Below are 22311 nucleotides of genomic sequence, written 5' to 3' on the forward strand. Positions count from 1 at the left end.
GCAATCAGCATTGATGGATTCCAGTTGCCCTGATACTGTTTCTTCATGACCACAATGTTTCACTATGTTCACTGCTGACAGCACCAAGATTTGTAGGAAAGAACTCCAAATGCAAATGTAGACAATTAATCATTAGTGACACGTTGCACTACGTGGTTTTGTATGTTTCAAGCATGCTATCAACCAGCTGCACATAGTTTGGTGCTCTGTAGTTGCCAAGAGAATTTTCAACATCCTTGAGTGCCTTCCATGCAATTTTCTCTGGTTCCACTAGAAGTTCTTTGAATTGCTTGTCATTGATGACTGCTCGATTGTGCACCAACAGAAATGCCTTCCTTAATCTTGGCATCAGTTATTCTGGGAACATCTGTCTCAAATATCGAAATCCTTCAAAGAAATTTATAGCCTTTCTAAAACCTGTCCTGCTACGCAGGATCCACCCTGCCTGTGCCTGCCCAGGCATGCCTGGACAAGATACAAAAAAAACTTTTCAGCTTACATTGTGGGCAACATTTTAATTGACTTGAAATAACAAATATAAGTGATTTCAAAAACAAAAGGTGTGTGATCCATAAGACGTAGGAGCAGAAATAAGCCATTCAGCCCATTAAGTCTGCTCAACCATTCAAACATAGCTGATCCCAGATCCCACTCATCCCCATACACCTGCCTTCTCGCCATATCCTTTAATGTCCTGACCAATCAGGGAATGAACAACTTCCGCCTGAAATATACATACGGATGGCCTCCACCAGTCTGGTAGGGCATTCCACAGATTTGCTACTCATAGAAACATAGAAAACCTACTGCACAATACAGACCCTTTGGCCCACAATGCTGTGCCGAACATGTCCTTACCTTAGAAATTACCCAGGGTTACCCATAGCCCTCTATTTTTCTAAGCCCCACGTGCCTATCCAGGAGTCTCTTAAAAGACCCTATCGTGTCTACCTCCACCACTGTCGCCAGCAGCCCATTCTACGCACTCACCACTCTCTGGCTAAAAATACTGTTAGGGAAATTTCATGGAGATTTTTATGATCAGTAACCCAAAATCTATAAGATACACCCAAAGATATTCAGGAAGCAAAATCTTTATTGTCTAGTGTAATGGTCCACCACTGTGTCCTCTGTGTTCTTCATGTAATTCCAGGGCATACAGTTAGAAGTTAGCCACTTCTTCTCATCACCAGGCCCAATGCTGGTATCATTTCACCATCCACAAATGCTGGTGGAACACAGCAGGTCAGGCAGCATCAATAAGGAGAAGCACTGTCGACGTTTCGGGCCGAGACCCTTCATCAGGACTGACAAAGGGTCTCGGCCTGAAATGTCGACAGTGCTTCTCCTTATGGATGCTGCCTGACCTGCTGTGTTCTATTAGCATTTTGTGTGTGTGTGTTGTTTGAATTTCCAGCATCTGCAGATTTCCTCGTGTTTGATCATTTCACCATTGTATTTCACACAGATGATCACCGTGACCTCCGAGCAGTAAAGCAAGCAACAGATCACACGGCAATATTGTGGGAAGAGTGAGATCTGAAGGCTCTCAGCCGGGTCCTTGATTTACACTTGCTGTTCTCTTAAAGCCTTCTCCATCTGTTTAACCGCACACCATCATATACGTCTGGGATGTGGCAGGAGCAAAGCACCCTGACCTAATCTGTTTCTTATATGGATGCTTATTAGCATTAACTGGAGCACAGCATCTCTGCTGTTTAGCATGCAGTCTTTCCAACAAGGTGGCCTCACAATAGTGTATATTTGTCATTTAGTCGGATGTTATCTGGCATGCACCTATTCTCCTCGTTCAGCCAGGAGTATCTTTGATTTAATTTCGTTGTTATATTTTGCTACAATGTCAAAGCTTGAAACAAAGATTGGGACATCCTTGCTTTAAGAAGTTATGATCCTGGTTTTCTCCTTCGCAGACACACCTGGCAGCTCACAGACTGTGCTCAGGCAGCAGCTGTGCAATTGCTACCTCATTCACATGCTGCCCACTGGGAAGTGGGTCAGTGTCATCACAGTGAACTCCACAAGTCAGACATGCAACAATGGAGTGGGTTGGGGTGGGGATGCAAGTAACAAGATCAAGTGCCATACCACCATTCGGTTGCTGTCACGACAAGCAGAATTACAGATCATGGCACCTATGCAGCTCAAATGCAAGAGAGCTGCAAATTCAAATCAACATTGGGATACAAGAGAAGATTTTTTTTAAAATGTCCCGGTTGGGACAGTTTGAAATTGCATATGGAACTTTGTACTATTCACAGTCAATGTTGAGTATTTAAACATTCCCCAACCTTGCCCTCAGACGAACATTACTGTCCAATTAAATTTTGAAAGGCTTTACTGTGAAAAGAGCATGATACAAGAGATGGCAATAGCTGAGACAGAGCACTGAATGGAAGTTAGTATTCAGTAACACTGAGCAGATTAAGTTGTTAAATTGTCAATGGGACGGGTCCCTCAATTTTGATTCAAGTCCAGGGAGATCCAAGAGCTCTGATAAAGCTTCCCACCCACCCCAGTCGTTTTCCAGTATCTGGTTATCCCTGGCACAGCCAGCATTCATTGTCCACGCTTATCTGAAGGTGGAGGAGGTGAACTGCTTCTTCTGCAGTCCTTTTGGTGAAGATACTCCCAGAGTGCTGCTGGAAATGGAGTCCCAGAATTTAGACCCAATGCTGAAAGATGAGCAATACATTTCCAAATCAGTCAGAGGGGGATAGGAGCAGAAACAGGCTGTTTGCCCCAAAGACCTTACTGACCACCAACCACCCATTTACACTATCCTTCTTTAAACCATTTTCCTTTATAAGACCGTAAGATATAGGAGCTGAAGCAGGCCATTTGGGTCATCAAGTCTGCACCACCATTCAATCATGGGCTGACTCAATTCTTCTAGTCATCCCCACTCCCCTGTCTTCACCCCATACCCTTTGATGCCCTGGCTAATCAAGAACTTATCTATCTCTGCCTTAAATACACCCAATGCTTTGGCCTCCACAGCCACTTATGGCAACAAATTCTACAGATTTACCACCCTCTGACTGTCATTTCTCCACATCTCAGTTCTAAATGAAGTTCTTCAATCCTGAAGTCATGCCCTCTTGCCCAAGAATCCCCTACCATGGTAAATAACTTTGCTATATATAATCTGTTCAAGCCTTTTAACATTTGCGATGTTTCTATCAGATCCCCCCTCATTCTCCTAAACTCCAGGAAATACAGCCCAAGAGCTGCCAGACATTCCTCATACGGTAACCCTTTCAATCCTGGAATCATTCTTGTGCATCTTTTGTGAGCTCTCTCCGATGTCAGTATCTCCTTTCTAAAATAAGGAGCCCAAAACTTCACACAATACTCTAAGTGTGATCTCACGAGTGCCTTATAGAGACTCAACATCTCATCCCTGCTCTTGTATTCTATACCTGTAGAAATGAATGCCAACATTGCATTCATCTTCTTCACAATTGACTCAACCTGGAGGTTAACCTTTAGAGCATCTTACACAAGGACTCCCGAGTCCCTTTGCATCTCTGCATTTTGAATTCTCTCCCCATCTAAAGAATAGTCTGCCTGTTTATTTCTTCCACCAAAGTGCATGACCATACACCTTCCAACATTGTATTTCATTTGCCACTTCATTCCCCATTCCCCTAAACTATCTAAGTCTCTCTACAGGCTCTGTTTCCTCAACACTACCTGCTCCTCCACCTATCTTTGTATCATCAGCAAATTTAACCACAAATTCATTAATACCATAGTCCAAATTATTGACATACACCGACCACTGTGGAACTCCACTGGTAACTGGCAGCCAGCCAGAATAGGATCCCTCTATTCCCACTCTCTGTTTTGTGCCGACCCACCAATGCTCCAGCCATGCTAGTAACTTCTGCATAATTCCATGGGCTCTTATCTTGGTAAGTAGCCTCATGTGCAGCACCTTGTCAAAGGCCTTCTGAAAATCCAAGTACACCACGTCTACTGCATCTCCTTTGTCTACCCTGCTTGTAAATCCCTTAAAGAATTGCAGTAGGTTGGTCAGGCAGGATTTTCCTTTCAGGAAACCATGCAGCTTTGGCCTATCTTGTCATGTGCCTCCAGCTACTCCGTAATCTCATCGCTAACAATCGATTCCAACAACTTCCCAAAGACTGATATCAGGCTAACAGGTCTATAGATTCCTTTCTGCTGCCTCCAAAGCTTCTTAAATAGCGGAGTAACATTTTCAATTTTCCAGAAAAGTGAAGTATACTTATCCAAGTAGGTATACCATATGCAACCCTGAGATTCCCCTGCTCGCCAGTAGCCACAAAACACAATAGAACCCATTGACACACCCTGCACAGCTCGTTTCCGGTGACATCATCGTTCAGAAGGGCAGCCGAAAATAATAGCTCCTCCAGAAAAAAAATTATTTTGCCCCACTAATCCGCCAAATACTAGATCGCTCGAAAATATCTGAACTGATAAGAGGGGTAAGAATGGAGAAAAGGAATGATAAAAAAAGCGTCACTGCGGAGCCTGGGGTGCAGCGAGCGGCTCTCCTACACAAGTGCGTGGTCGCGAGGCCGACACTAGGCTTCATTCAAGTGAAGCGGCAAATTTAGTAAAAATCCTGGAAGAGATATGGGAATTCCAAAAAGACATAAAACAAAAACTAAATGATATCAAGTCAGAGATCACTAATGTTAATGAAAAAAAGAGTGGTGGCAGAGACACAAATTGAAAAAGTAGAAGATCGCATTCAAAATGTGTAACGGACGCTAAGTAAGATGATAAAAGCTAAATCAACAAGAAAATAAATTACTCGACCAAGGAAGGTCATGACGAAAGAATATCAGGATATACAATGTTCCCAAAAGAGCGTAAGGATTGTCTATGGCGGAGTTTGTAGAAAACTTGCTACGGGACACACTGGAGCTTCTCCCGACCATGGCACTTGACATTGAGAGAGCACACCGCTCGCTTGGCCTGAGGCCTTCTGGAGATAGGGAAAATAAGCCACGGTCAATAGTAATCAAGTTTCTTTGGTACAAAACCAAGGCAGAGATTCTGCGCAAGGCCTGGGGAAGGAAGGTATTTTCAAACCAGAAATTAATATATCTTGATCAAGAGTACTCCCCGTGATCCTGCAGAAACGTAAGGAATATTCTGAAGCGAAGTGAGTATTAAAGCAAAGAAGATTAGCTTCCAGATTCCGTACCCTGCTAAACTGCGAGTGTTTTATGAAGACGGGATGCAGTTGTATCAGACAGTGGAAGAGGCGACTGCAGACATGAAAGCCAGAGGGTTGCCTGGCAGCGTGATCAGACCGAGGGAAAGCCTGGCTGAGCAGCTATCCCGCTCTGCTTGGGAAATAGTGAGAGAATCGAGAAAGCAGGGGACGGGAGGAGGGCGAGAGAAGTCTATCAGGAAGAGACTGAGTTTTCAGAAGACAGCTTTCACCCCCTCCTGAAGAGCTATAAGGTCTGACTAATTTCAAAAGTGTTGATAAGCTAAACAGAAGCAAAAATAGACAGCGCTATACTTATCTCAAGAAGTACATATTATAATGTGGATTTCATATTACTCAATTATTTTATTTTTTAATTAATTCATTCATTCCTTTTTCCCCACCTAAATGAGAATATATACATGGGAGGAATACACAGGGAAGTCTTTTCTGTGTAATGGACATAGATTTTTTCACTTACTTTTATGGGTACTGCAGTGGGGCCCCTCAATTCACAAGTAGGAGGGGCTGTCCCCCACGGCTAGACGTTCCCTCTAGCTCAACCCAGGGTCATCTACTAGAGACCTCAGCCTTGGAATCACACCTTCGGTACCTTTTTTTTTCCCCATTTGCGTTTCTTGGTTCTTATTTGTTCAGGGAATAGATCAATTAAGTTCTGTTTTGCCAATTTTAATGATATACTGATAGATAACAGACAGACAGACATACTTTATTGATCCCGAGGGAAATTGGGTTTCATTATAGCCGCACCAACCAAGAATAGTGAAGAAATATAGCAATATAAAAACATAAATAATTAAATAATAATGTTAAATCATGCCAAGTGGAAATAAGTCCAGGACCAGCCTATTGGCTCAGGGTGTCTGACACTCCAAGGGAGGAGTTGTAAAGTTTGATGGCCACAGTTAGGAATGACTTCCTATGACGCTCAGTGTTACATCTCGGTGGAATGAGTCTCTGGCTGAATGTACTCCTGTGCCTAACCAGTACATTATGGAGTGGATGGGAGTCATTGTCCAAGATGGCATGCAACTTGGACAGCATCCTCTTTTCAGACACCACCATCAGAGAGTCCAGTTCCACCCCCACAACATCACTAACCTTACGAATGAGGTTGTTGATTCTGTTGGTGTCTGCTACCCTCAGCCTGCTGCCCCAGCACACAACAGCAAACATGATAGCACTGGCCACCACAGCCTCGTATAACATCCTCAGCATCGTCCAGCAGATGTTAAAGGACCTCAGTCTCCCCAGGAAATAGAGTCGGCTCTGACCCTTCTTGTAGACAGCCTCAGTGTTCTTTGACCAGTCCAGTTTATTGTCCACTCGTATCCCCAGGTATCTGGAACCCACCATGTCCACACTGACCCCTTGGATGGAAACAGGGGTCACCGGTGCCTTAGCCCTCCTCAGGTCCACCACCAGCTCCACAGTCTTTTTCACATTAAGCTGCAGATGATTCTGATTGCACCATGTGACAAAGTTTCCCACCGTAGCCCTGTACTCAGCCTCATCTCCCTTGCCGATGCATCCAACTATGGCAGAGTCATCAGAAAACTTCTGAAGATGGCAAGACTCTGTGTTGTAGCTGAAGTCCGTGGTGTAGATGGTGAAGAGAAAGGGAGACCTGTGGAGCCCCAGTGCTGCTGACCACTCTGTCTGACACACAGTGTTGCAAGCGCACGTACTGTGGTCTGCCAGTCAAGTAATCAATAATCCATGACACCAGGGAAGCATCCACCTGCATCACTGTCAGCTTCTTACCCAGCAGAGCAGGGTGGATGGTGTTGAACGCACTGGAGAAGTCAAAAAACATGACCCTCACAGTGTTAACACATGGCCAAGGACAAAGTAAAATTTGTTTCTTTTAATGTCAATGGGCTGTTAAATCCAATCAAACACAGTAAATTTCTATCAAAAATGAAGAACGAACAAGCCCATGTAGTATATTTACAGGAAATTCACTTAAGTGATAATGAGCACGGAAAACTAAAGAGAATGGGTTTCACTAATTTGTTTTACTCCTCATATAAATCAGGACATAGGAGAAGAGTTGTTATTCTCATCTCAAGCAAGCTAAATTTTGAAAAAGTGTTTGAAATGGGAGATAACGAAGGCAGTTATATTCTGGTAAGGGGGAATATAGACGGCAATTCAGTTACTCTATTGAATACAAATGTACCCCTAGGAAATGATATTAATTTCTTCCTGACAATTACTAATATTATGGTAACAGAAACAGAAGGTCTCTTGATATGTGGGGGAGACTTAAATTTACAATTACAACCAAGGTTAGACTCTTCCGATAGAAAAACCTATGAAACAAAGTCCTTACATAAGAAAGTTAATACACTTTTTGAGGATGTTGGTCTAATTGATATATAGAGGGATCTTTTCCCCGACAGAAGGGATTACAGTCATTATTTTGCCCCCCATTCTGTATATACAAGAATAGACTATTTCATAACATTTGGAAAAGATAAACACAAAATAAACACCTGTGGAATTGGGACAATAGATGTAAGTGACCATACACCTATATATTGATCTGTTAATTTTGACTTACAACCACAGAATACTATTTGGATACTAAATTCAAGTCTACTCAATGATCTCTATTTTAAGGAACAAATTAAAAAAGAAATTGGTCTTTAATTAGAATTCAATGTTAATGGAGAGGTTTCACTTCCTATTCTATGGGATACTCTGAAGGCTGTCTTAAGAGGGAAAATTACAGTGATATCTTCATCTAAGAAAAAAAAAGGAATAAAACATTAGAGGAGTTACAAAATAAGTTGAAGGAACTAGAAAAAAAACACAAATTTAGTTTGGCACAGGATATATTAGAGGAAATTTCAAAAATTAGGAATGAAATTAATAGTTTGGCTACACAAGAAATAACAAAAAATCTAATGTTTCTGAAACAGAGACACTACGAAAGTGGATCTAAATCAATGAAAATACTGGTGTGGAAACTGGAAAAAAAGATAGCAGAAAATACAATTCATAGAATTAGGGATCCAAGAACAAAAGTGATTAAAAAAAATAAACTAAGCGAAATTCAAGTAACTTTTGAAGTGTTTTACAAAATTCTATATTCCAAAGATCCAGGGGGAAGCATAACCCAAACTTACACCTTCCTGAATTCTCTAGAGTTATCCATTTTAAGTGAAGAACAAAATAGAACGATGACTGCTGACGTAACTGAAGCTGAACTAAAAACTGCAATTTGTAGGCCTAAATTAAGCAAGTCACCAGGATCAGATGAGTATACGGCAGAGTGGTATAAAGAATTTAAACATGAATTAATTCCTGTTTTACTCCCCACACTGAACTGCGGTCTATAAAAGGTGCAAGTGCCATCCAACTGGAAGGAGGCGATAATCTCAGCTATATCGAAAGAAGGCAAGGATAAAATGGAATGTGGGTCATTTAGACCGATATCCGTTCTTAATGTAGATTATAGATTATTTACCTCCATCATGGCCAAACGATTAGCAGAGTTTCTCCCCACACCGATACATAATGATCAGACAGGTTTTATACAACAGCGCCAAACACAAGACAATATACGAAGGACACTTCACATTATGGATCATATACAAAAAAATAAAATTGAAGCAACAGTGATAAGCATGGATGCTGAAAAGGCATTTGATTTGGTTAATTGGAATTTTCTTTACAGAGTTTTACATAGATTTGGTTTATATGACACAAATATTAAAACTATACAGGCACTATATGACAGAATGACTGCTAGGATTAAAATCAATGGATATTTATCAAATAGTCTTGCCCTAGAAAAGGGCACGCGACAGGGTTGTGCATGGTCACCGCTACTCTTCGCATTATATCTGGAACCACTAGCTCAACACAAATGAAGATACCTAGGGAATTACTATTAAAGGGACAGAGCATAAATTGGCCTGTTATGTGGATGACATTTTGACCTATTTAGGGCAACCAACATGCTCTTTAACTAAATTGATTCAATCCTTTGAACAATATGGTCAATTATCAGGATACAAGATCAACATAGATAAAACCCTATTACTTTCATATTACTATAGCCCACCAAGAGAAATTGAAAGTAGATATCCCTGGGGATGGCAAACAGAGTCTTTCAAATAATTGAGCATCTCTATGCCAAAAGATTTGACAAAATTATCAGAATGCAATTATCCGCCTATATATAAAAAAAATTAAGGAAGATATAACAAGATGGAACCCAATTCCTTTTTTTAGTCTCAGTTCAAGGATTGAATCCATTAAAATGAATATATTGCCCAGACTATTATATCTCTTTCAGACTCTACTAATAGAGATTAACCAAAATCAATTCAATGAATGGAACAATATGTTATCCAGATATATATGACAAGGTAAAAGGCCTAGAGTTCGTCTCAAAACTTTGCAAGTCGCTGAAGGAAAGGGGGGGGATGGGGCCTACCTTCTCTTAGAGATTATTATTTTGCAGCACAGTTGAGAGCTGTGATGTGCTGGTGTAACTCATCATATGATGCTCAATGGAAAAACATTGAGGAGCGGGTACTTCCCATCCTCATACAGGCAATTTTGGCTGATAACCTACAAAGTTACATAAATACTATTGATTACCCATGGGTGAAATGGACTCTTAAAATATGGAAAACTATTATAAAAGAATATAAACTAGAGGGAGATATTACAATTCTTAAACAGTGTGCATAAGAATTTACACCCAATAAACTGGATGCTAGATGAAAGAAAGAACACTGTTCAGTTTTGAAATGCTTAAAAAGAAACACTTACTAGAAAATCAAGACTTAAATCCCATTATGATAGTAACCTCCTTGTTTGCTGGAGAAATTGTGGAAATCAAAATGCAAAATTACCGTATTTTCTGGGAGTGCTCTGTTATCAAAGACTATTGGAGTGGGATACACAATGCCTTTTAAATGTGAAATACCCTTAAAAAGTAAGACCATATATTTTGGGTATATACCTCAAGAATTGTTGAAAAGAGATAAATATTTAATGAATATACTGCTGGTGGCTGGTAAAAAGACTCTTACCAGGAAATGATTATCACAGGAGAGCCCAACCTTAAACGCATCGATGGAAATTACAATGGACATTTACAAAATGAAGATAACAGCATCTGTTAATCATAAGTTGGAACAATTTGATTCATACTGGGAAAAATGGTTTAACTACATAACACCCCATAGGCCTGATTTTATTCTCACAAATCAATGAATACGTTGTTAAAAAAAGATCACTCCCTACTTGTACATAGTTTTCTCCTTTTGCTTTTTTCTTTCCTCTCTTTTCTAACTGGAGACCTCAGATAAATATTACGTGGAGATTTGTGGCAAATATGAACATGATATATATGTACAGTATCTGAAATACATCTTATGAAAATGATTGATGATGAACTTCAATAAAAAATAATCACAAAAAAAAAGAAACACCCCGCACAAAGACTGCCAAACACACGTGTGAAATACAAGAACAAATCCTGCAAACTATATAAAAACAGCGAACAAATAAGCAAACATAGAGCATGAACCACAGAGTCCCCAAAAATGAGTCCACGGAACAAGTTCAGTGCTGCAGCCGGTTCTTCCTACATTCTTGGCAGCTTCACTCCAGATTGTAATACTTGGTTACACAACAGTATTTTATATATATATATGTAAATAAACGGGCCAATTAACTTAACAACTCCCATGTATCTGGAAGTGGAAGAATCTCACATTGCCGAAGCACAATAGAACATGGATACAGACCCCTTCAGCCCAGCCACTGTGCATACCAAGCTCAGCCCAACTTCCCAAGGTTGGCTCATATACCTACATGCCCTGTCCCTCCAGGTATTTATCAAAGTGCTTCTTAAACAATACTACTTAACTGCTTCCTTTGGCAGCAAACTCCACAAAGACAGCACCTGAAGTCAGAATTGCCAGGTGTCTGTCACTGTAAGGAAGTGACTCTACTAGCCACACCACTGTTCTGCCATCGTGATGTTCTGCACTTCGGGGAGGAATCTGTGTGTGGTTTACCATGAACTTTTGATGTTTCGGACTGAGTCCCTTCATCAGTCCTGCTGGTCATCCCAAAGGGTCTCGGTCTGAAAAGTTAACTGTTCATTTCCCTCCATAGATGCTATCCAACCTGCTGGGTTAGTCCAGCATATTGTCCGTGTTGCTCAAGATTTCCAGCAGCTGCGGATCTTTTGTCAACTACTTTTATTTTTAATAGGTATTCTTGCAATCAGTGGAAGGTTTTCTCAATGTTGCCTATTGACTTCATTTTTACCAGGCCTCCTTGATGCAACAATTATAAAATAGCTGAAGAATGTAGGTCCATGCATGTTATATCTAACCTTTCAAAACACATTTCAGAAAGAACCTCATAAGTAGACTTGGCATGGACTCAAACTGCAATCATATGCCCAAATTTGTGGATGATACAAAAGTTGTTGGTGCGGTAACTGGTGAACAGAAGGAGACAGATAAAGAGTGTATATTTAAATTTTGTGATACACTCTGGTATTACCCTGTGGAGGTGGAGTTCAAACACTGCACGTCACTTGACTGCAAGGAACAAAGCTGTCAATGTGCTAGTGAGTGGAAGTTTCAGAACCATCCCAATAAGGAGTTTTGTAAAGGAAGCCGAAAATGACGGGGCCTGCAGCGTCTAAAATTTATCAGGTTGTTAACAGGCTTTCATCCATCAGCCATCTAACCACCTTGCCCGAATGCCAATAATGCTCTCTACCTGAAAGATGAATAATCTAACACATCAGTCGAGTTGCTGGGGAAAGAAGTAGGGGAATGGAATGGATGGACTGCACTGTCAGCCAGGGCTAACTCAATGTGCTGAAGGGGCTCCGACGTAAGGAGAAAATATGAAATGCACAATGAGCAGAGCTTGTTCGGCCTATGTAACGTAGTTGCACCTTCTAGCGCACATCCACTACTATGTCCAATTTCTTTCTTGCCCTTTTTACCTAATAAGATTCTGCGGAGACTGAATACCTGGTAAAAACCGGTGAAAAACAAAATACACATATTACTGGTAACATATAGCCTTTTAAATTCTTATTTACTAAGCTTGTTTCCAAGAACAGAAGGTGGGGCAGAAGTAGGTGATGGCAATTAAAATGGAAGTGGAAGGGTAGAGGTTGGACGAAGATGGTTCTTCTTCCAAACATTGAAAAGCCATGTTCTTCTTTGACATTCAACTGGAAAAAAATACATTTCTTAAATGGCTGGATGTCCACTGCTTAGGTTTCTGATGTAAAAAAAAAATCTGAAATTCATAAGATACTAGTAAGATATCCATTCCTTCAGTTATTCCACAAATAGGGACAGGCTTCCAAAAAAAAAACCTTTCATTTTAATTTTCACAGTACCGCTGTGCATGAAAATTATTTGAGCTGACAAGGGAATGCTGATGCACAGCTTTCCATTCCCTAATCTCAGCACCGAGCCAAGTATGAAATTAAAACCTCACATTAATATTTGCTTTCTTTATAAAAGGCCAGTTATAGTTTACAGAACAATTAGCAAAAGAGAAATCTGTAAAATAAATGTAAATTTTGCTTTAAGTAATAACTAACTTATGGATATGATTTGATATGTTACTATGGTGATAAATTTAAATGTCTGAGTTTTTAACCCTAACAATTTAATTCAGAACTTCAGTCTAGATACTTTTTCCTTTTTTAAAAATGAGGAATAGCAAGTTATCATTAAACACCAAAAAAAAAACAGATACTCTTCAATTAGATTATTCTGCTCTTTAAACTTCTATTACATCAAACAGAGCTTTAAAATACTAGATATTTGCTTAAAGTGTTTCTAGTTATTAACAGTAAACCAATTATTTCATATTACAGAATAAAATTTAGCCTCTCTTACCCATTTCAGGGGGAAGCACAGTTAGTCGATTTCCTTGAATATGGAGCTCCTTCAACTGAGACAAGTCTCCAATCTCTTTTGGCAATGATACCAGGTCATTGTCCCTTAGGCTGATCTAAAAAAAAAATGGATAACCATTAGATCAATTCAGATTTCAAATGAAACAGCTAACAATTCTCAGTTTGTTTCCTCTTACTGTCTCAATTTATAACAACACTCTACTGATAAGCAAAGGGTAATGCCAGATGCAGCAGTTTATTCCAACAAAATAAATTCCAAACATGCTCGAATTGGCTTCATTCAGAACTTACACAAACAGCAAAGGCCAATTGATTTTTCAAAAATTTAGATAAATTACTTACTATCTGCAGCTTCGTGAGCTTCGCAATTTCTGGCGGCAGGATTTCAAAATCGTTGTCACTTAGATAGAGTGCACGCAAGGTGGCTACAAATTAAACAGCAATATATAAACTGCATGGCATGTAACCAGACCATTGAGGCTCAATCAATAAAAGTAGTCAAGCTTGATTAATAGCCTTGGCTTTGCAAAAGTCTCTGACATGCCCAGGGCACCCAATAATAGCAAGCAGGTCAAAGCGGTTTATTGTATTGATGCTATGGCTAGGAAAGTGACCACATCCTGGAGCTAATGACACAATTAACAACTTCAGTAATAATATTCTTATTGTTCCTAAAAAGACAGACACATATTATCAGCTCAATTATTCTGAAAAATCTTTATGGTGTTTGCTATTGCACTTAATATGAAATATGCTGTTTTGGACTTGTACTCCCCCCCCACCATATACAAAATAATTTTACTTAATGTATTTTCAGACCTTTTTATACTAACCACATAGCTGACTAATCACTCAGTACTCTAGTCTGAAAGTCAATTTTCTCTATTTTCTCAATTTTTAAATGCATCAGGTTTCTATAAATCAAATCTCAATTTGCTAACGTTCCAATGAACAAGTTCCAGATCATTAAGCAGAAAAGGTTAAAATAAAACAAGTTAGATGTCTACAAGAACTAACAGATACAGTAGAAAATTAGGCGAGACTATCAGATTGAAGGACAACTAATACATGAAAAGTAACCGGTGTCATAGAGGGGAATGTTTCAATTCCACATTTAAATGTGAAGAGCAAAGTTCTTCTGTTTGAAATTCTTGATGTGCCAAGAGCCAAAATAAAAAAAGAAATAACCTCAAGCCTTGTGCAAATTTGGCAATGTGGCAAGGTGAACATATAGCTGGTTAAGGAGAGAAGGCCCCATTTATGGAAACATGAAAATCAGACTGGGGTTTTGAGGAATCATACTATTTGAGTGATTTCCATCCGAACCAGGTTATTAAAGAATTCAGGGTGGTCGCAAGGCCTAGACAATGATTTGCTACAATTTTATTAAAATTGCTCGTCATCCTAGAGAACGATAAAAAATGTCACCATCTTCAGCATACCACTTTATATTTACCCATGTAACCCCAGGTTCAGCACACTCGATTCTTTTCATTTAATGCAACATCTCCCAACTGTTGGTACTTAGCCTTGGAACTACCATTTTATCAGCCAACCATTAAAACAAACGTTTTCTAGTTCTAAAAATCATCAACACGATTTTCTTTCCACCGACGCAGGTTCACGTGCAGAGCATTTCCAGTGCTTTGTGGGTTTTTTTGTATGTTCAGCACCTGCAGTTTTTTTTTATATAAGAAATTTTCAATTTCTGGTATTTCTGCGATTTTCATTTGTTTTAATCCAAAAAGCTTTTTAATTTAATGAAACTATTTGTATTACAGTCATTAAAGATAGTTTGTTATACAGCAGGATACAGAAATTAAGTTATATCAATTGATGGTTGCTTCAGTAATGACACAGACAAGTGAACTGCCATGTTGATGTATAGTGTTATTTTGCTTCCAATATTCAACATTAGCAAATTTGTCCTAGTACATGAAAAACATTGCCAAACTATGCAGTGAACATTTTTAAGCAAATAATGAATTTAAAATTAAAGTGACTTATGATAGTAAAACCATTCACAGCAAAACAATGCAGGGATTGAAAGGAATATGAAAAAGAATGATTAATTTACCTCCTAGCCATATTAAATGCATATGAATTGCAAAGAATCAAGTTACACAAAGACAACCTTATAGATTTAAATGTTGATAACATTTATTATTTTGAAACCAGCAATAATTTACTATAGCAATTGGTCCCACATCCATTAACAAATCTATTTGTAAATTCAACTGAATTATATTCAGATCACCCGAAACACTTAGTTTAATTGCAGCTGGGCAAATGGTAAAGCAATAGTCTCAATAATCTCTTCACATAATGTGAAAAATCTCGTTAATGAGAAATAAGAAAAATAATGAGAATGAAGGTTTCCAAATTTTCAATTAGAACACTCTTGTATGTAAAAAGAGACAGCGAAAAGATGAAGTTCTGTTATGTCTAAATGATATTAGCAGGAAACTCAACTCTCCCAATCAGCGCTAAATCTCTCTTACTTCTACATATATAAAAATAAAGAGACTTTCTAAGATTATGATACTTCACAAAAATCTGGGTTTTGCACTAAATAACGATGAATAATACAGACAAACTTCAGGATTTTGTAAATCACAATCCAAATACCTGAACGTGAGTAAAATAGGATTATTTGGGTCATGAAGACAAATTTCAATTGAACACATCTAATGCGCTTTCCTTTCAAATGACAATAAAAAACAGAAAATGCTGGACACCCACATCAAGACAAGCATTGTCTGTGCTAAGATAAACAGTTAATATTTCAGGTCAAAGATGTTCTTCAGACTATGGGCCTTCAACCTGAAACTTTAACTTTTTCTCCTTTCCAAGGATGCTTCTGACTGATCCCAACATTTTCTGTGTTTATTTTAAAGTAGCATGCACATCTTTAAAATCTTTATTTCTTTCTAGACATCATCTGGTTAAAGAGCAATGGTTAAGAAACATAGCAGAACTGGTATATCAGTAAACTCACTTTAGAATTTTACATCTATCAATGTTCCACAGAAGTTAAGGCAAAATTAGTATAATTTTTAAAGTCTCTTACTGAGGTAGAAGAAGTTGCCAGGAAGGGAATTCTCATTCAAATTGTTGTACGTCAAATCAAGTACTTCCAGCGCTGGCAGAGATCCAAATCCTCTTGGCAGAGAATTTAATCTGTTCATGCTTTTGGGTAAGGGTGGAAGATAAAGATTAAGTTTACAGTTGCGAAGTAACATCCCAAAACAGAGAAATGCCAATCTAGCATCACTGCCCAATCTGGTGACCGTCTCCAGAATACTTTCACTAGAAATCCATTGTATTCAATTGATGTATAAAATATTGTTGATAGTTTCTTTCATGGACTGGTTGTGCTGGAGTCCATCAGCTGAGAAAGTGTGGAGAATTTTCACTATAGTTTGATGGACTATTTTGAGAGGGCAATAAAAGTGATGCTCTAATCTCAACTCACATGGGATTGGAGGTATAAACAGACAATACTACTGGCGAACTCATTCAGCAGCTTTCTACTTCTTCATCAATTCACTTCAACCCGAAAACGTGACATTTGAATTCACGTTCTGAATGAGTCCAGGTCAGTGGACCTCTATCATAACCACAACACTAGCTGACCTTTCCCCATTATAATTAAATTCAAATGAAAAAAGTCACTAATGCAACTGAAAAGAAAGGCCTTTACTATTACCTTGTTCTAATTATTTTGTAAAAAGGTCTATTTTCTCCATATGTGGGTGCAAATGTAAAGGTCATTATTTTTAGCTTCGAGCCCTTTCCACAGTTCAGATCAGATAATGCCTGATAGCAGGTATATGGAATTAGATTACCAATGTCCCAAATTCTTTACTATATTTGATAAACAAAAAATTAATCCACAGTAAAATTAACTTTATCTAGCATTAATTTCCATTAACAGATGAGAATTCCACTTTTGCCTATGGAAATATTTCCCAATATCACTCTTAAAAGGCCTGGTTCTTATTTCTATTTGATGCACCCCAATCCTAGACTCCCCATGACCAAGAGGAATTGCTTGCTTTTAAATAGGACAGGTCTTCTGAATCTGTGCTAGTAACTGCATGTCCAAACTATAAAGCAGAACTTCTGACCTCCAGCATGCTGGTTATAGAAACCTACTACTGTGGTGCAGGTCTCCACAGAGCTTAACGTTCCACAGTTAACTGCCCTGCGTGGTTCAAAGCCACTCTGCAAAAGAAAGCATCAATCTTGTCAGCACTGACCCATGCTGATGCCCCCAGAGAACAGGAAGACAGTAAGCACCACGTGATCCGAGGTGCTGAACCTGAACAAATCCTAAAAGCAGATTTCTTACCAATTTCACTTCTCCGTTGTCAGATCTGTGTGCTAAATTATTGCTCAGTGATTTACTTACTGCACTTCCCATGTACAAAACAGACATTACTTTTTGTCCTATTTCAGTGTACTGACATGCAGTTCTCCCTGGATTATTTACAATTCCACCCCCAACCCACCAGCATATTTGAGTAACATCATGTTCTATTCCCTGCACACAGCTGAACTTCATTAATTTTTGTTTTAATAACCTTTTTAGGCAGAGGACAAAAAGACAACTTATCACTGTAAATCCTGTACTGTGACAGTATAGATAATATTGCTAGTTAACGAACTCAGCTTTGCCAGGCAGAACACTTGAAGGATGAGGCTTTGTCAACAGTCAATGCCATTCAAAAACAGAACCAAATGCTAATGGAAAAAGGTCTTGGTCTGCACAAGGCCTTCCTGAGCAGCCAAGATTGAATTCAGGGCCATGCTAGAGATATAATCATCAGAATGTCAAGTCCAATGGTGAAACACCCTTCATCATTTCAATTCCAGGGAATACAACTCTGATTTATGCACCTTCATCTGCGTACCTCTTTTTACAACAAGCCTATGTTACAATTCCATTCTAAGAAAGACAGTACTGGTGGCTGCATAATCCTTGAGACACCACTAGTGACATTTTTGAACTCTGTAAGGGGGAATTTCTGTCATCTGAGTGGTCAAAATACAAAGCTCACCCTCATTAACATCTTGGACGTGAATATGGGAGGTGCAAGTCACAAGTCTGCAGATGACACAAGAATTGGCAGACTTGTGGATAGCAAGGGACATTCCATAAGGCTAAAGCAGAATACAGATCAGATGAAGGTCAGGCGTGGTGCTGGCTGATGGAATTAATCCTAACGAATGTGAGATGAAATGTCACATAGGAGTGGGATATCTACAGTAAATGGCTGGGCGTTGAGGAATTCTGATGAAGAGGCTTTGAGGTTCAAGTCCATAGTTCTCTGAGATGGAAGGAGAAAAATAGCATGACTACCTTCAAAGAGTCAGGGCAGAGAGTATGCAAGTTGGGTAGTTACTATACATTGCACCTTTGCCTATCGCAGATTAGACCACACAAAGTTTTGCACGTAGCTCTGATCACTACACCAGAGCAAGGATGGAGAGGAGATTCATCAGGATATTGACTGAACTGGAGGTCTTTAGTTATGGAGAGAGAATGGATAGATTAGACTTGGTACCCTTGGTGCAAGGGAGACTGACAGGGCATGATAAGAGGTATATAAAATTTTGATAGACAGAGGTAAGGAAGATAGTCAAAATATTTTCCTCATTTTTAGTGATATCAAAAAGTAGAGGACATAGTTTTAAAGTCACAAGTTTTAAAATGGATTTCAGGGGTTTGTTTTTATATAGAGAGAATGGCTGCTGTCAGGAACTCACTGCCAGTGAAGGTGTGGAATCAGAAATAAACACTATGTTCAAGAGAAATTTTGAGAAGTACTTGAATAGCCAAGGCATAGAAGGGCCAAACCAGGCAAGTGAGATCAGTGTTGATGGGCAAAATGGGTGGCATGTACATGATGGGCTCAATATCCTGTTTCTGTGCTCTACAAACTTCATGGAATTATAACCCTTGTCTTTAGCCACTCAGACAATTTCATAACAAAGTCAATAATTTTATGTTAACACGAGGAAATCTGCAGATGCTGGAAATTCAATCAATACACACAAAATGCTGGTGGAACACAGCAGGCCAGGCAGCATCTATAGGGAGAAGCACAGTCGACGTTTCGGGCCGAGACCCTTCGTCAGGACTAACTGCAAGGAAAGATACTAAGAGATTTGAAAGTAGAAGGGGGAGGGGGAAATGCGAAATGAAAGGAGAAGACCGCAGGGGGTGGGATGAAGCTAAGAGCCGGAAAGGTGATTGGCAAAAGTGATACAGAGCTAGAGAAGGGAAAGGATCATGGGACGGGAGGCCTCAGGAGAAAGAAAGTGGGGGGGGGGGGGGAGCACCAGAGGGAGATGGAGAACAGGCAGAGTGATGGGCAGAGAGAGAGAAAAAAAACAACTAAATATGTCGGAGATGGGGTAAGAAGGGGAGGAGGGGCATTAACAGAAGTTAGAGAAGTCAATGTTCATGCCATTAGGTTGGAGGCTACACAGCCGGTATATAAGGTATTGTTCCTCCAACCTGAGGGTGGCTTCATCTTGACAGTAGAGGAGGCCATGGATAGACATATCAGAATGTGAATGGGACGTGGAATTAAAATGCGTGGCCACTGGGAAATCCTGATTTCTCTGGCGGACAGAGCGTAGGTGTTCAACAAAACGGTCTCCCAGTCTGCATCGGGTCTCACCAATACATAAAAGGCCACACCGGGAGCACCGGACGCAGTATACCACACCAGCCGACTCACAGGTGAAGTGTCGCATCACCTGGAAGGACTGTCTGGGGCCCCGAATGGTGGTGAGGGAGAAAGTGTAAGGGCAGGTGTAGCACTTGTTCCATTTACAAGGATAAGAGCCGGAAGGGAGATCGGTGGGAAGGGGAGGAACGAGTGGACAAGGGAGTCGCGTAGGGAGCGATCCCTGCCGAATGCGGGGGGGAGGGAAAGACCTGACAAAGGGTCTCGGCCTGAAACGTCGACAGTGCTTCTCCCTATAGATGCTGCCTGGCCTGCTGTGTTCCACCAGCATTTTGTGTGTGTTGCTCCAAATCAGTGATAAAGTTTTTATTTTGTTCAAAAAAATGACCCCATAAATTGCTGGTTAAATCGCTGGCTTAATCTTACCCTTAAACTAATATGTATAAATGGAAATGCCCCTGGATTAGCATAACTGGCAGTGAAGTAAAATGCAAATGTTGATTTTTGTGCTTGCACTTAAGAATACTCCAGATGAGTAACCTAGTAGAGTTCAAAATTCAGCTGATAACACACTCAGCAATTCAGGATTAGCTTCTTTCTCTCTGCCATCTGATTTCTAATTAGACATTGAACCCATAAACACTACCTCACTTTTTTATTATTTCTGTACTACCATTTTAATTCAACTATTTAATATACATATATACCGTAGATGCCAGATTATAAGCCGCTACTTTTTTCCCACGCTTTGAACAGCTTTGAACACTGCGGCCTTTACTACGGTGCGGCTAATGCATGGTTTTTTTTCATGCCGCCAAAAACATTTTGCCTCGTAACAGTAGACCAATAAAATTGATGAGTAGTTCACAGAGGTCCAATGAAATTGTACGATAAATCAAGCGCACTTTCACAATTAAATTATTGTAAATCAGTCATTTGTACTCACCCTCATCAACATGGAAAACACTCGAAGAAAAGCATTGTGCTGCCTTTATGGCAGTTATTTAGTTTATAATATTTTCACTTAGTAATTCATTTGTTAGTATTTTCTAGTTAAAGTTAGAAGTGTTTTAAGTATATTTGTTTTCTGTACTACATCCCGGGATGCTATGACGTCACATCCGGTTTCGCCACGTCTTGTTTAGACCCGCGCGAGAACGCTGCTTTTAAGTTAAAGGCAATCAATAACTTTTCCTGGTAGGCTGCAGTATATATTTTTTTACCAGTCGTTAGGAGATATTGGAATGTTGTTCATGCACTGTTCAGTAAAAAAGTATACGCAACGTAATTTGTGTGTTACCGATACGTATGTATATTTAAAAGTAGCCGTGTTACAGACACGGTTCGAAAAAAAGCATTTGCAATATGTATTTGTTTATGTTACCATACGGATTTAATTAAAAGTTAAAAAATCCTCACGTGTAATATCTTTCTGTGTAAATATCTCATATTACAACGTGGGACACCTGCGGCTTAAAATCCGGTGCGGCTTGTACAAGTACAAAATTGATTTTCTTTCTAAAATTAGAGCCTGCGGCTTTTAATCAGGTGCGCTCTGTAGTACGGAATCTACAGTACTTACTGTAATTCATTTATTTTTTCTATATTCATCATATATTGCATTGTTCTGCTGCCGTTAAGTTAACAAATTTCACAACATATGCCAGTGATATTAAACCTGATTCTGACAACATACTCTTATGTATAAAAAAAAAACACGAAATGCTGGCAGAACTCAGCAGGCCAGACAGCATCTATGGGAGGAGGTAGTGACGACGTTTCGGGCCGAAACCCTTCATCAGGATGAAACCCTCCTCCAGAAAGTGACAAGCAATTTCTGTCATCAACTTACATTTAGATTGAGAATATATTTAGATTAATTAAATTCTGCCCAAGGTGGTACCCTTCACCGAGAGTAATGTGCTTATTTTCCTTACCTTTATCTTGTATGAATATGCCCCAAGGCATACAATATCATGTTCACATTTATGTTATACATGTACAATACAACACTATATATAAATTGTTTTTAATTGCCTTTTTAAAAGATTAATATTAAATTTTGAACAGGTTTTCTAAAATGCTCCATTTATTTCAATTTGTCACTGTTATAAATTTATTAATAGTAAAACAATGATTACACGTAACGTTGCAACAGAATTCGTCCTTTTTCCTTAAAAAGGACATTAATGTTACAATTCATTAATCAATGATAAACTCTGCTCAAAATTACCATGACACAGGAAAAAATGTTTATTTCTTTTTAGAAGATTAATGTCGATTTGGACACACACTCTTAGAAAGGTTCACCACTTTTTTTTAAAGTGTTACATTTGGATCTGACTAGATAACTTAAGGAATCTGAAGTTTCTACAGGAGAGACGAAAATTGCTTCTTAAACAATTCAAAGAATTTGCTTTTACAGTTCT

At 39.2% G+C, this 22311-nt stretch overlaps 1 protein-coding gene across 3 annotated transcripts in view; it reads right to left on the minus strand.

The window, feature by feature from the left end:
- rsu1 (Ras suppressor protein 1) overlaps positions 1–22311 on the minus strand; it is a 215320-nt gene that overhangs the window by 125227 nt on the left and 67782 nt on the right. For all 3 annotated transcript variants that reach the window (XM_073054592.1, XM_073054593.1, XM_073054594.1), the window contains exons 5-7: positions 16252–16370; positions 13524–13606; positions 13162–13276 (exon numbers count right to left, since the gene is read on the minus strand). In XM_073054592.1, the coding sequence (XP_072910693.1) occupies positions 13162–13276; positions 13524–13606; positions 16252–16370 (317 nt within the window). The remainder of the gene's footprint in view (positions 1–13161; positions 13277–13523; positions 13607–16251; positions 16371–22311) is intronic.

The sequence above is a fragment of the Hemitrygon akajei genome, chromosome 8 (genome assembly GCF_048418815.1).
Source record: "Hemitrygon akajei chromosome 8, sHemAka1.3, whole genome shotgun sequence".
Classification (NCBI taxonomy): domain Eukaryota; kingdom Metazoa; phylum Chordata; class Chondrichthyes; order Myliobatiformes; family Dasyatidae; genus Hemitrygon; species Hemitrygon akajei.